Genomic DNA, 14,083 nt, shown 5'->3' with positions numbered 1-14,083 from the left:
GCGATCGAACGGCCTAGTGAGTTCCCAGTGACGATCCGACGGTTCAGGAGCGTGATTTGGCTTGTTTAGGAGACCTTAACCTAATCTAATTAGGTTTAAACCCAGTTTAAGCCTTTAAAAGGACCTGTGACGAACAGAGAGAGGTGTGGTTCGTTTTCTCAGCCACGCAGAACCCAAGAAGAGAGAAGAGAGAGGCGGAAGCGTTGAGAGACAAGGAGCAGGAAGCTCCTGAACAGCGGTCGCCAGGCACTTCAGGGGTTCAGAGGGTCTTCCAAGAGAGAGAGAGCTTTTGTGAGGGAAACTTCTAGTGAGAGAGAATTGGGTATACAAGGGTTGAGGGTGAGATCTCCTCTTGTAAAATTTCTTTTTCATAGTGAAGTTTGCATGCCCCGTGGAGGCGAGCCCTTTTGTGGTTGATCCAAGTATTTTGATTGTTTTTTCTTTTTCTTTCTTCCTACTGCATCGCGTGGTACTGAAAAAGTTTTGGAAGGTGGTGTCCAGGCCAGACATCCACCCAACACTGTCTAACCTTCTCCACTTTCCGCAGCTCTCTGATGAATCCTCATCATCATCATCCCAGATCTGGTAATATTTTCCACCGTCATCTTGGTCCTCCTCATCATTGTCATCTTTGTCAAACGAAAGCAGTCCCTTTTTTCAATGGGAAGGAATTATGATGTTTAGTAAAGGGCTTTCTTGAACCGGGTTCTGTCCAGATGGCATAACTCTGCTCATTTGAAAAGCTGAGTTAGCAACACTCCATGGCTCCTCTATAGAGTATTACTTTATATATATATATAATAGATGACTATCATTGCATTGTCTATTAATCAACAGCACCTCTTTCTTAAGACTCGTGGAGTCTTGGTTGGGATGGTAATTGCTAGTCTAGCCCTTTTTTTTTTTTGCTGGTAAGGATCTATACTTACTATTTAATAGATAATTCTTTGGACCATCCACACAAATTTATCTTTCTTCTTTTTAATGTATTCTTAATAATATTGTAATGCAAAAGGAAAGAAAAATGAACAATTATTCATATTTTGATAATATTAAAATATATTGTGACAATAAAGTTGGACTTCTTTCATTTTACCCTTCTCTTTTGCATCTCTCTCCTCCTCCCTCTCTTCCCTAGCCCAAGTGCCCATAAGTAGCATTTTTTATATTATGTTCATTATTATTTTTATTTTTTAAAAAATTTTAAGCTAGAAGTTAGATTTTTAGCTTTTCCATGAAAGCACTTTTTCTGATTTTTTTTCCCTTGTAGAAGCACTTCTCAGATACTACTATTAAATACCTATTCTTTTGGAAATATTATTTGTTTTGGAAGTTAAAAAAATATATTTTGATGAATAAAAAAATGCACCATAAACTATTACTTTCAAAAGTCTTTTTGCAACTTATAAACTAAAGAAAATAATTACTAAACAATAAATGTGAAACATCATAGAGAAGCCCTTGTAGAAGACCTAAAATAGAAAAAATAGTAAACTAATTCTTCCTCAACTGAGAAGCCTAGTGTAAAAGTCATATCATTCTTAGCTTCAACTTAATTTTATTTTGGTTAGACACAACTTCACCTATTCTTCCATAATCAATATCATACATATTATTAATAGAAATAAGATTATACATTGTATATATTGAACCAAGATGCTCTTATTTGAAGTATTTGTGATATTCAACCATTAACACTAATGCATCATAAGATAAGGGTAAAGCATTTATTTTAGAAAGATGAAGTGCCTAAATTTTTTTTTCTTTGAGTTTAAATACTTTTTATAGTATATACCTGATAACACCCAAGGTTTTTAAGGAACAATATCTCAACCATATCGGTGGCTGATACGCAAACTAATATTTTGATTTTTCTTAATCAAATTACTAAGTATTAGGGGCGCAAATGACTTGAGTTGCTTACGAGCTACTCGAATTCAATTTGAGTTTAAGTTTGATTCAATTCGGTTAATTATCAAACTCGAGTATCATGATATTCAGTTCAAAAATTTGCAAATTAATTTGAATTTATATATATTTTAATAATTATATATATATATATTAGTAGGTTAAGATTAGATTTTGAGTTCAAATATGGTTTGATCGATATTCGAGTTGAATCAAATTGATTTCAAATTTTATTTATTTTTCACTGAACGATATCAAGATTCATGTTCTTAAATCAAATTTTTAACCTAAATATTTTAAATTGAGCCAAATTCAAACACTCAGCTACTCGGACTGGTCCCGTTGCACCCTTAATCGGCATCATAGATGAAAAGTAACGCAGAAGAGCAAGCCCCATTCTCTCTCTCCCTCCCCCCCCACCATCCGCTGATTTTTTGGATTTATCGGTGAATGCCCGATACGTACGAACCGACATCTCGGATGGCGATACCTGAGCGGTTGCCTTAAGGCCTAAGGCGAGAAGTCTACCGTCAGAAGCACTCCCATCACTTTTATTGATCTCGATCGCAGTACTCCTTGACACGCTAATTTCTTGGAATTCCTTCGAACCGTAACCCTAAAATCTTCTTCGATATCGAATTCCTCTCCTCTACTCTCCCAATCAATCCGGATCTTGGGAAGCCGCCGCCGCCGCCGTCGCCGCTGTTGATGGCGAAGGAATTCAGCGTTCCCCCGGTGGTCTTCCCCTCCTCAGCCGGCAACCCCAATGTTCCCCACCAGCGCCGCGCCCCGTCGGCGCCGCCATTCCAGCCCTCCCGCCCGACCTCTGCCTCCTTCGTCGGCGGCCCCTCCAACCCTAGTCTCCCCTTCATGTCCTTCGACATCGGCTCCGCCCCCTCCTCATCCTTCTCCGCCCCCGTCTTCGCCTCTGCCGCCGGCGGGCCCCTCTCCACCGGCGCTGCCTCCTTCGACGACGAGCCTCCTCTCCTCGAGGAGCTCGGCATCAACACCCGTCAGATCTGGCGCAAGACCGCCTCCATACTTAACCCCTTCCGTGTTAACCCCGACCTCTATGAGGACGCCGACCTTTCTGGGCCCTTCCTCTTCCTCATGGCCTTCGGCCTCTTCCAGCTTCTCGCCGGCAAGTTCCACTTCGGCATCATCCTCGGCTGGGTCACCGTCGCCGCCCTCTTTCTTTACGTCGTCTTCAACATGCTTGCCGGCCGCAACGGCAACCTCGATCTCTACCGCTGTCTCAGCCTTGTCGGCTACTGCATGCTTCCCATGGTCATCTTCTCCGCGGTCTCCCTCTTCGTGCCTCATGGCGGCCTCGTGATCTTTGCCATGGGGGCCGTATTCGTGCTCTGGTCCACCAGGGTCTGCACGAGGCTTCTGGTCGAGCTGGCCTTATGCGGGGACGAGCATCGCGGCCTCATGGCCTATGCCTGCTGGCTCGTCTACATGCTCTTCTCCCTGCTTGTAATATTCTGATTATTGGTGAGGGCTCGGTCAGGACTTTATTATTATTTTTTTATTATGCTATTCTTCTTTTGCTTCCTGTTTAGGATAAATTTGTTTTTTTTTTTTTTTTTGTAATCTTGGGTTCATACTTGTAAATCTTTATTAGACATTTGGTTTAGCCTGAAAAATGTGGTTCCATATTAATATATTTCGGTGATCTGGAAATTGATGGTTACCTTTTAATGGTGTGTACTGAAGTTATTAACTGGATTTTTATTTTTTGCTTTGAAAAAGTTTTGTAATATGCTTTTGAAACTTTTAGAGCTTAATATGATATCCATGGCTCGCAATAATAAAAGTTAGAGAGATTAACTTGCACCTTTTATGTGCTGCTAACTCTAGCAGCATATTACTATTTGCCATTATCTGAACTGAAAAATTCTTTACAAGAACCTCACTCTTTGGGGTCAAGAAGAACATATTTTCCAGTCACTTCCTTAAATGCTTTTAGTGTGAATTATTAATAAGAAATGCTTGAATGTTATCTTTATGAGGAATAATCACTCTGAAATGATTGATTTTTCCTTAAGATTTCACAACAATGTTTCATTTGATATTATTGCCATGTTCTTTGTTATGATGGGAACTTGCACATACATATGAAGTCCAACACATTTTGACTTTCCCTAAATGATTTTTCTGATGGTTTGACATGGGTTGAGCACTATCTCGCAGCCGAAGGGTTCTACTCACAACTCAAGGGGCCTGGATTCATTGTTTGGTTGCTAGACACTCTTAATGCTATTATCTTGCTTTGATGGTGGAGATTCAGAGCGATGGTTTTTGAGGATATTAAATACTCATATCGGTTTTGTTTCTTAGACTGGAAAAAGGTTTATGAATAATTCTTTCACATGTTGAAGCAGTCAAATAGTGCACGGATCGCAGAGGAGTCATGGGACAATAATTTATTAAGGGTTTGTGGAAACTCAAAGTACTTCATTCCCAACAAGTCTACAGTTTCTGTTTTTGCAAAAACATTAACACAGTTCTGAAAGATCACTAAACCCTACTTCGAGAACTTAACATATCACACAATGGTATTTGTAGGAGAACTCTTTTGCAGTTGCTTCTTGGATGTCCTAAAAGGTGAATTACGTGTCCTATCTACTTGTCTATATGGCTTGTTTATGACTATGATCCTCACAATTGGCTTGCCATGATCATACTAAGAACACTAGGTGTCTCCGTGCTAAGAAATGAGGGGCAGCTCTGGGCTCTGGCTGTTATGAAGCAAAGGCAAACAAATATATATCATTTTGCTACAGTTATGGTGAAAAGTTTGTGGCATGAATCCACGCAAAATGGAACGCTTGAATAAGAAGATTAGAAACCATGAGAATGGAGTATACTGGGATAATGAGAAAAACAACTTGAGGAGCTATCAGTTGACGTTTCTGCATATACTATATTTGTACCTCTGTATTCCTTAGCTGATGCATATGAGCGGATTGCCTGGTTGTGGATCATCACTTTTCTCACTGACTTCAAATATGTTAAAGCATGTAGGTGTGAGCTTTGGTATGGAGATTTAAGACAAAATATAGGAAGAAAAACCCTTTGGCATGGTGGTTGCAGATAGCAAGATGTGACTCACAGCATGTAAATGTTCTAACTTCCTCTCTTTTTTTTTTTAGTTGCAAGGCGACTGAAGACTGACTTCTGTCTGCTTCTCTAAGATGTGGGGTTGTGAGTTTATTTTGTCCACTCTTGTAGGTTGTTTCTGTAGTTCATTTTTGAAGAAGAATCCCATGCCTTGAAGGGGCTAGGGTTCCTCCATCTCAGATTATCTGTAGACACTTAATTCAAAATACGATATTAATCTTAGGTCAGTCCATTTTTTTTCTCTTTTGCTTTTTATTCTGTGGAGATTATCATGAGTCACAGAATTTAAATTTTGTTGAAAAATCTTTGATTTTTGATTTTTTATTATTAGTGGTTTTTATTGCCTAATCATACTCATAGCTAGTATGACCTGCGACCATATGTCGGAGCAACTCAAACAATCTCCCGCCAATTCACATCAAACAAGGTGATCTTTGGAGTAAGCTTCTTAGATGCAATGATGGAAACAATATCGTTGGAACAGGAAATTATGATCACAAATTCTTGTCTGGAAATGTGATGGATCATGAAGGATGAATTTAGCACTGAAGTAGGTTTTTAGTTGCTTCACTTAATGATTAATATAGGGTAAGTTAATTTTGAAAGTTGGATCTTAATTTAGTGTACAATCAAATTAAGGTCAAAATATTTCATGTGCATGAGAAACACAATGAGTTCTTTGTCTTGCCATGTTATTGAACGGCACTGAAAATTAACTCTTCGAAGTCTTATGAGTTCCATCTTCAGGCTCTATTAGTGTCATTTTTCCTAGTTATTTTGGATGGTCAATTTATGTGTACTTCAACTTGAGTAAAGGTCCTATGCAACTAATTTAAAATCTCAATTAGATATTACCATAGGAATCTAGGCTTTTTATAATTTAAGGCCTTATTTTCGCAAGCCTGACTCGGGGTGCTAGTTTGAGACTTACTGAACATGTCATAATCAAGTAATTCACTATAAGTCCTTTTACATTGTTGGCTGGCTGCAAAATTAAATTACTTTGACAAGCTTACCTTACATGATAGGCCTTACTGCTTGCCTAATGTGGCAATTTGTGATAGTCGACACCTTACCCTGATTTCACTGAGGCTTATACTGCTCCTAGGTCTGCTGTCAGTTATTTCTCCAGCTGGCTTGGTTCATGGTTTCATCGATTATTGTTTGTGATATATATCATCATGATATCCAATACTGATCATGAATGATATAAACTGAATGGGTAATCCAGTTTATTAGCTTATGGTAAAAATTGAGATCAGATTTCATGAACTCACCACCGGATCGTGGATTCCGCATTGTTTATGCTCTTCTCTTGTGCTATTAGTTGTGTAGACTGAAGATTGGTGTGATGATTGTCTAATTTTTATCATATCATTGGGAACACCATTGGGCATTAGATCACCATTTCCTTCTGAATTTTTAATTTGCATGTATCCTTAGTTTGATTGATTGTGTAAATAAAAAAAAAAAAAATCTCATTCTCAAGCAGTTTCATATTTCTTTTAGATCCTTCCCTCTGCGTATTTATCATGTCCAGTCTCTTTTTGTTGTATCAGGACTTAGATAACAGTCCTAATTGCTGGGAGTTGACTCTTGATCTTGCCACAGCGTTGTTCTCTTGTATGAATGGCTGATGCAGAATTCATGTATTTAGATATTGTGTGCATCTTGTTCCATATACAAATTTATACTGTACGTATATTAAATTGGGCGACGATCTCCAAGTGTAGTTATATCAGGATTTGGATCTCAAAATTCTTAATGCACTAAAAGCTTGTTTGATCTGGATTTGTATCCTTGTAGATTTGTGCCCTGTTGCATCGATATCTGATAGCCTTTGCATCGCTTGTTTGAGCCAGATATAGCTAAAGTAATTAATTATAATCCATTACTCAAAGAGGTCCTAGGTTCGGAATGGGAAATACTTGATTTTATCTTGATATTCCCATTACTGTTACCTCAGGATTAAAGCAACAATGAGTTTAATAATTCATAAGGCCAGGGCTTCACTAAATTTGTATTGGCTAATTATTAGCTTGCAATAATTGGTTGCTTATGATGAGCTTCATGGTTCACCCAGTTATGAAAACAATGTTTTTTGACCTTGACCTTGAGGCTAGTGATTTGATTTCAGCTTTTCGGATTGTCATCTTGAATTATTTCATATCTCATTGTGGTTAATATGCGAGCCTACATAATCTTTTACACTTGATGCTTAGAAAAGGTTAGATGGAGTAGTGGGGTGGAAATTATATTGCAAAATTTGTAGGGGAAAATTTAGCTCTATAATAAATGAATGAAAAGCAGTTTATAGCTATTTTCCTGTCAGTAGTTTTCAGAATTCAAGATGGTTTTGCAGTCATTGCATCATCCTAGATTAGATTTAAAAAATAAATATTCATTATTGTAGATATATTCAAAAATTCTCTGTAAAATGGTGATCTGAAGCTAGAGCACATTAATAGTTAGGAACTTTTGGGCCCTTTGTGGAATGAATTGTTGATATACATTTCAAATTTAGCTTTATAGATACAGGTATTAGTCATTGTCAACTCGAGATGTTACATGATAGCCTTTGAGTTTTGCATGATTACTGACTTCTGGATCTTGGAAGCTTTGGTTTCTTTATTTCTGAAACTGTTGATGTTTAGCCATCTGCAGGCTCATTAATTTTTGTGAACTTGTGTCATATTGCTTGATGTTCTGCCATCGTTGTTCTAACTGTAGACATGGCTATTCCAGCAACCACTTTATATTACAAAACTGAATGTTCTGTATACCATTGTCGCTGCAGTTCACATTCATGTTTTCTTCATGAAGCGTCGAGAGGCCTCTGTTTCTATGAGACATTGAGGGATATCTTTTGACCTTTGCTAGTCTCATGATTGTCAATCTGAGGTCCACATACAACTCTCCAAGGATTTGAATCCAATTGATTTTATTGTATGCTTAAATTCTGGCTGATGTAATATTATTCAATACCATTTGCCATGTATAAAATCAGAATTATAGGTGCCAAAGAATTTTGAATATGGAAAGGACTATGTTTGAAAGATCAGGAAAGGAAATGTTAAAGACCGAAGAGTACTGTGAAGTGGAGAATTGCCTGTCTTGATGTTTACTATGATTGAATAGTGTGCTTTTCCAATTGCTAGCTATGACTGACCATCCTTGACAACTCTACCACTATATTCTATGAAAACACTTTCAGATGGTTTCCTTCTTGCGTGTTGGTTATTGCCTGAACACGGTCACTCTGGCTTCTTTAGTGTTATTCTAATTAACTTAGGCTACTTTAATATGCATATATTCAGGTGTCAAATCATCGCAACTTCTGCTCTGATGGTTGCACTAAATTGTGCTTGAGGATGAGAGTCCTTAATGTCCTCCTAATTTTTCATTGTTTGTGAACTTCTGATCGTAATCATTTGCCGACTGTATTATGTTAATACTTTGCTTTCAACTTTTTTTCCTGTTGGACAGTTGGTACGTTCAGAAATATCCTTCGCGTCTTCAGAACTCTTAACCAGGTACCTTTTGAGCCTTTAGTCGTTAGCGGCATTACTTATTGAGCCATGTGATCCTTTAGGTATTGGCATGTCGTTGGTATATTTCTAATCCTATTGAGTTATAGACTTGTGTAAGTGCATTTAAATAAGATATCGACCATCCCAACACTAACTATATGCATATTATTTAGTACTCCTTCGATCAAAAATTACCTTTAAAATCTAAGATTACTCAATTAATTCGACACAATCCAAATTTAGCGTAAGATAGGGTTGTACTGGTTAGCATTGGGAAATGTGGAGATTAACTTGGTTGGGGTTTAATTCTTGACCTAATCAAACTCACCTAGGTAGCAGCCTTGCTTCCAAATTGTGAAGAAAAACCTCAATAGCACATTCATATAAGCAAAAGAATGCGTCAGAGTTCCTTTCAAAACTTCTGCCACAATGAAATGATTCCAGAATCATCCTAATTAGTCAAGAGAATCATCATTCTAGTTCCCCAGAATATTGACAAGCTAACAAGTTGCTAGTTTCAAATTTTACATGATACGATTACACCTTGATATGCTATGTAGCTTACTGGTTACTCTGTACAAGCAAGGAACAAACATAGGCTACGGTGACCCAAATACAAGTGCGGAGTGCCTATGGAAGAGACATGACAAAGAAAGTCTTAACAACGATTCCATTCTACATGTGGAAAGGTTTTCTTGGTGTTGGTGCCCTGTTTTCCATAGATTGCAATCTTTGCTTCAGATGAAAGACTTCCACCTGCAAATTAATATGATATCAATTAAGTTCATGCGGCAAGAACACACAGGATGCCCTCCATGCTAGGCAACGTATATGAAAAATAACAGCTCTACCTGGAGCTGGAATGCTCTAGCCCTTTCTCCAGCTAAAACCCCCCGGGTCGAATGCAGCTCCTAGATCACAGAGCGACTACTCCGTCAAGAATAACAGAGTGCATAAGTGATTGATGCAAAGTCAATAAAAATGCACCTCACCTTCTGGGTATCATCCAAAACTGCTTTTAAGAATGCCACGTCATGCTCAAGCCGCACATTATCAGAGTGGACCATATTTGAGAGACTATTTGCCTCTTCTTGAGCTAACTCCACGCCTGCCAGCTTCTCTTTCAGCAGCTCGACTTCTTTGATTGCATCGGCGAGTTTTTTCTCCGTCTCCTGCCTACTCTTAGTAGCAGAAGATAAGTTCTTCTCCGCAGCTTCCTGGCTTCCCAATGCAACATTCAACTGCTCTTCTAGCAAGACGTTTTTTCTAGTCAATGTCAATATTTTGGTTTCATACAATTGATATAAGTTGGAGGGATTTGTTAGCACTGATCTATTATCAATTTCTGGAGGTGCAACATGATTGCTATCAGACACAAGATTATTATTCCCCTGCTTCTGATAAAGGTTTGAGTTTTCAGAGTCCAATAGGTTTTCTTCTGTGCTAGCTAAAATTCCAGCAATATCCATTTGGATTGCAGTTTCGTGCTTCTTGCTTCTCTGCTCCATTGCCTGAAAATAATTTTTTTGTAGTCAAAGGATACATGAACTTCAAAACTTTTTGCATTCATGAAACAAAAGAACAAATCAAAAACTCTATCAAGAATTGGAATTTATTGTGTGGTGAGGCATGACAAGAACTGAAGGATATGTTCTCACAGTACACAAAAGTAAACCATAAACACATCCAACCACACGTCTAATATTTGCAACAACAGAGAGATCAACAAGAATTTTAATTTTAGTAAAAGGAGATTTTCTACACAGATGACATATTCCAAAAAGTAGACTTCCTAGAAATGTGTGCAACACTAACCGAACATACCTACCTGAATAAGAATTTGTAGTTCAACAAACTTTGAAACTATAGCAACTAAAACATGCCTACTTGAATGAGAATGCATAGTTCAGTAAATTCCAGAGATTCTCCATAAAGGAGCCTTCAGTATCATTTTGTACTTCTCATATACGACCAGCACAGGCAGAAATTATGGAGACAGTGGCACAGTGCAATGAGTATCATTCAGACATTTTCCAAATGGAAATCAATCAGCTATACATTATTCTGCAAAATTTATATTGCTTTTCTTATAAGTGAATGACTTTATCCCAACAAGTATGAGACCAAGCTCAATCAGAACGGGATGTTGGAAGCTAAACTAACTGATAAGTTGATCCAACTTTATTGATTGAGGAAGCACCAAGTGTCTTAGGAAGAGATATGATACTTGTCAAGATGTTTTTATATTTAACAATTACACAACCAACTATTACAATTTCAATAAGTCCAACAGGTTCCAGAAGTACTTGTTAGGCAGCTAACTGTTGAACCATAACCAAGGTTCAAAAATGTAATTTCAGTTTTCGATTATGTCCAGATTCAACTAACTTCTGGTTTTGTAGTTTCACCATCTCCGTAGTTACTTTTCCAATTGTTGAGTTCTTGCAAAACAATAAATGCTAAAATGTAAAAAGCAAGGTCCGCGATATCGGTACCTTTCCAACTGGGTATTGTACAGTCAGTATGGTAAGGTGCACACCCCATACCAAAACATCCCTCGAACCATTTTTCACACTTTTTATCTCAATATGCCTCATACCTCAGTATGGGGTGGTACACCTTGATATATAGTAGTATGAGGAGGTATGGAGCAAGTATCTGTACTTAAATATTGTATTAGTTCCTATCCGATAAAAATATGGTACATCCCATACTCTGGGCGATACGATAGACCATGGCAGTAAGATGTTACACAATTAGAAAATATAGGAAATGAAGATGAGCAAAACAAGTTAGAAAAGGAACAAATTGTAGTTCTTATGAATTTTGGGAGTGTATTTTCTATTGTATTGTAGCTTATAAAATAAAATGAAAATTTGGATGTCTGTTTCACATCATTTTAGAATATAATTTTTTATCCAACTATATGATGTTAATTCACAAATAAGAATCTAAATAACTAAATCACAATAAAATCCATATTTTTGATTGAGCATTAGAAGATCTTCCATTGAACTTCAAAATATATTGGTTGTTCCACTTCCATAAGATTTCCATGGAGAGATGATCTATCTACGAAGAGTTTATTGGTGAGGAATTTAAAATATATTTTAACTTTTGGATTTGGAACTTGACACACCGCAAAGAAAATTTTAGTTAAACTTCAGAAACCCAAGTTCAATCATCACAAATCTACTTCTCATGAACCCAATCTACATCACAAATCCTCTTCTTGCTTCCCCTTTTATCTCAACAACCCAAAAAAACCTCCCAAACAATGTCAAAAGAATGCTTTTAATATGCTCAAAACATGCAAAAGACTTGGTCAGCAAATTCACAACAACACTAAATAAATGAGCAGGCGAAATACATTGCTGATATGTACACTAAATAAAACCTTGTAGGTTAGCTTCAGTCAGCAATTCATAACAACACTTGGTTTCAGACTGATAACAAATGAAATTAGAGGTGCTCCTAGCAAAGGCCTTGTTGCTGCGATGCTCTAGGCTAAATTGACGAGGTCGGTTTAATACCGAGCTGGAGTCCGATGGGGATCTGAAGTGTTGGAATCTGCTGAACCCTCAATTCTTTAGTTCCTCTACTGAAAGAAACTCAAATTCTCTTACTCTTCTTACTCCACTATTCTTGCTCTCTATTTTTTCTTTTTTTTACCATCTGTTCTCAAGCTTCGACTGACTTAACCATTGAAAGATCCTGAACTGAAGGATCTCCCGCTTTGGTTCGTGGACTTTTGCAAGTTCACCGACAGATTCCACCACTTTGGTTCCCAACCAGACTCCAGCTCGATATTGAACCGACCTCATCAATTTAGCTCAGAGCACCTCTGCAACAGGCCTTGTTTCCAAGCATGCCAATGAGCTTAACGTTAAATTTTATTTGAGGGTGTACCTAACCTGAGTCTCCATTCTCCAATATCAAAGATTTATGTTAGATTATTGTACATTAAGAGGTGACAATGCTTATCACATGAAGCAAAGAAAGAGTTTCACAAGAGCATATGTAGAGCGGCAATACATTAGACTGGCTCATATAAGCTGCAAAAGCATTGAAAAAGCTCTGTGACAACCAAGATGTGATGCACCCAAGAAAAAGGAAAAAACCTTGCTTTTATTGATTGAACTAAATATATAGAAGTTGATTGTCAATCTATAAAAGATGTAAGGAATGAAACATCAAAACTATATTCACCCAAAAAAAAACAAAAACAAAACTCAACAGCTAAATATGAGAATAACCCATGTAATATCTTTGAAAAAGGCAATTCATTGGTACAAGCACTATATTAAGCATTTTGAGCTAGAAACAAGAGATATAAAACAAGATATACAAATCTATGCCTTCTGTCTACGAGCTTTCTTATGGTCACTGTGCTAGAAATAATGTATTCCACATAAACAGAGCACATTGAAGTACCATTCCAAGCCCTTTAAAGAGTTATGCTTGTGATCAGCCTTCGCGCAATTACTATTGTATCTATCTACACAGTTATGGAAAGCATGCCTTTTAACTACCAGCATAAGGATCTTTTAGTACAACTAAATTTTATTAAGATGGAAATTTTAATACAGTTCAATAAAAAGAACCCACTGTGCCGTTCTCAGTGCAATCAGTGTAACCGTGGCCAAGGGCAAGCTGAATGGTACACAGGATGCACAAAATAAAACATTAATGAAGCCTAACATCTGCTACCAGAATCATATATTGACGTACTCACATTACTCACTTGTGAAGAAGGATTACTCAATAAGCAGTCTCCACCCTCCTTATATTTGTCATCTCTGGGAGATTTCTGCATCTTAAGAGCTAAATTGTAATCTTCTTCATGGTGGAATTGCTTACGGAGTGATACATTACCAGAAGTAGAATGTGGATCAATCGATGAATCTGAGAGAGATTTCCTGCCAGATGCATGCTGCTCCACTGCAGATGCTAGACTGTGCCTGCCAACAGGCTCAACAGAGCAAGGGGGAGCAGCATTATTAAGATGGGCACCAAGATCTTTGGTACTCGCAGGGCAATCTTCATATGACAATGGATCTGTATCTGAGGCCGATCGCCAGCTCATTGAATGTTTACTCTTGAACAAGACCAATATTTCAACCTGCTAAGCCCAGAATGGATAAAAATATTATGGCACACAAGAAGAATATAAGCGGCCATATCATCACCTAATGTCTTAACCTGATTTGATGGCTCTTTCTTTTGTCCTCCAAAAGCAACTAGAAAAATCTTGTCTTTGTGATGCACAGGAACTACACTGAACCCCTGTTTAACAACAGATTCTTCAGCAATTCTTTCAAAAAAAGGAAGCAACAAAAGTTGACTTATGTCTGAAATCTAATAAAAATATAATTACAGCAGATTATTTGGGATTCTTTCCCATTAAGCAATAATGAGTTATAAACTATACGCATGTCATTTGAAAGGCTGCCAAAGTATCATAAATGACATGCTAAAACTAATGCACTCAAAAAAAAAGTGTTTAATGAGAAAATAAT

The 14,083-nt window shown here is 37.5% G+C and overlaps 2 protein-coding genes across 8 annotated transcripts in view; one reads left to right on the top strand and one right to left on the bottom strand.

Annotated features, from left to right (window-relative positions):
* Window positions 1–2,431: 2,431 nt before the first annotated feature.
* LOC105032136 (uncharacterized) lies at window positions 2,432–9,942 on the top strand. 5 transcript variants are annotated; one of them, XR_012137525.1, is made up of 4 exons: window positions 2,432–3,405; window positions 4,105–5,031; window positions 8,521–8,567; window positions 9,151–9,942. XR_012137525.1 is itself a non-coding variant. In XM_010906492.4 (2 exons), exon 1 carries the CDS (start codon window positions 2,617–2,619, stop codon window positions 3,397–3,399), a length of 783 nt encoding a protein of 260 aa, XP_010904794.1. In that variant the 5' UTR covers window positions 2,432–2,616; the 3' UTR covers window positions 3,400–3,405; window positions 7,832–8,119. The 5 variants fall into 5 exon arrangements, 1 of the variants encoding a protein (XP_010904794.1); XR_003798684.2 differs by lacking the exon at window positions 4,105–5,031; XR_012137527.1 differs by lacking the exons at window positions 8,521–8,567; window positions 9,151–9,942 and adding an exon at window positions 7,832–8,119.
* The window catches only part of LOC105032135 (uncharacterized), a 22,646-nt gene continuing 17,513 nt past the window's right edge, over window positions 8,951–14,083 (bottom strand). The window contains exons 12-16 of one of the 3 annotated variants that reach the window (XM_073250085.1): window positions 13,767–13,850; window positions 13,300–13,686; window positions 9,557–10,075; window positions 9,416–9,491; window positions 8,951–9,320 (exon numbers count right to left, since the gene is read on the bottom strand). In XM_073250085.1, coding sequence (XP_073106186.1) covers window positions 9,432–9,491; window positions 9,557–10,075; window positions 13,300–13,686; window positions 13,767–13,850 — 1,050 coding nt within the window. In that variant the 3' untranslated portion in view covers window positions 8,951–9,320; window positions 9,416–9,431. The remainder of the gene's footprint in view (window positions 9,321–9,415; window positions 9,492–9,556; window positions 10,076–13,299; window positions 13,687–13,766; window positions 13,851–14,083) is intronic. The other 2 variants (XM_010906487.4, XM_010906488.4) reach the window with 2 other exon arrangements.

The sequence above is a fragment of the Elaeis guineensis genome, chromosome 1 (genome assembly GCF_000442705.2).
Source record: "Elaeis guineensis isolate ETL-2024a chromosome 1, EG11, whole genome shotgun sequence".
NCBI classification, from domain to species: domain Eukaryota; kingdom Viridiplantae; phylum Streptophyta; class Magnoliopsida; order Arecales; family Arecaceae; genus Elaeis; species Elaeis guineensis.
This window is presented reverse-complemented; position numbering and strand designations above follow the sequence as displayed.

Bases quoted from the DNA above. Each gene is read 5' to 3' on its own strand.
- LOC105032136 (XM_010906492.4), top strand. From the start codon at position 2,617: ATGGCGAAGGAATTCAGCGTTCCCCCGGTGGTCTTCCCCTCCTCAGCC.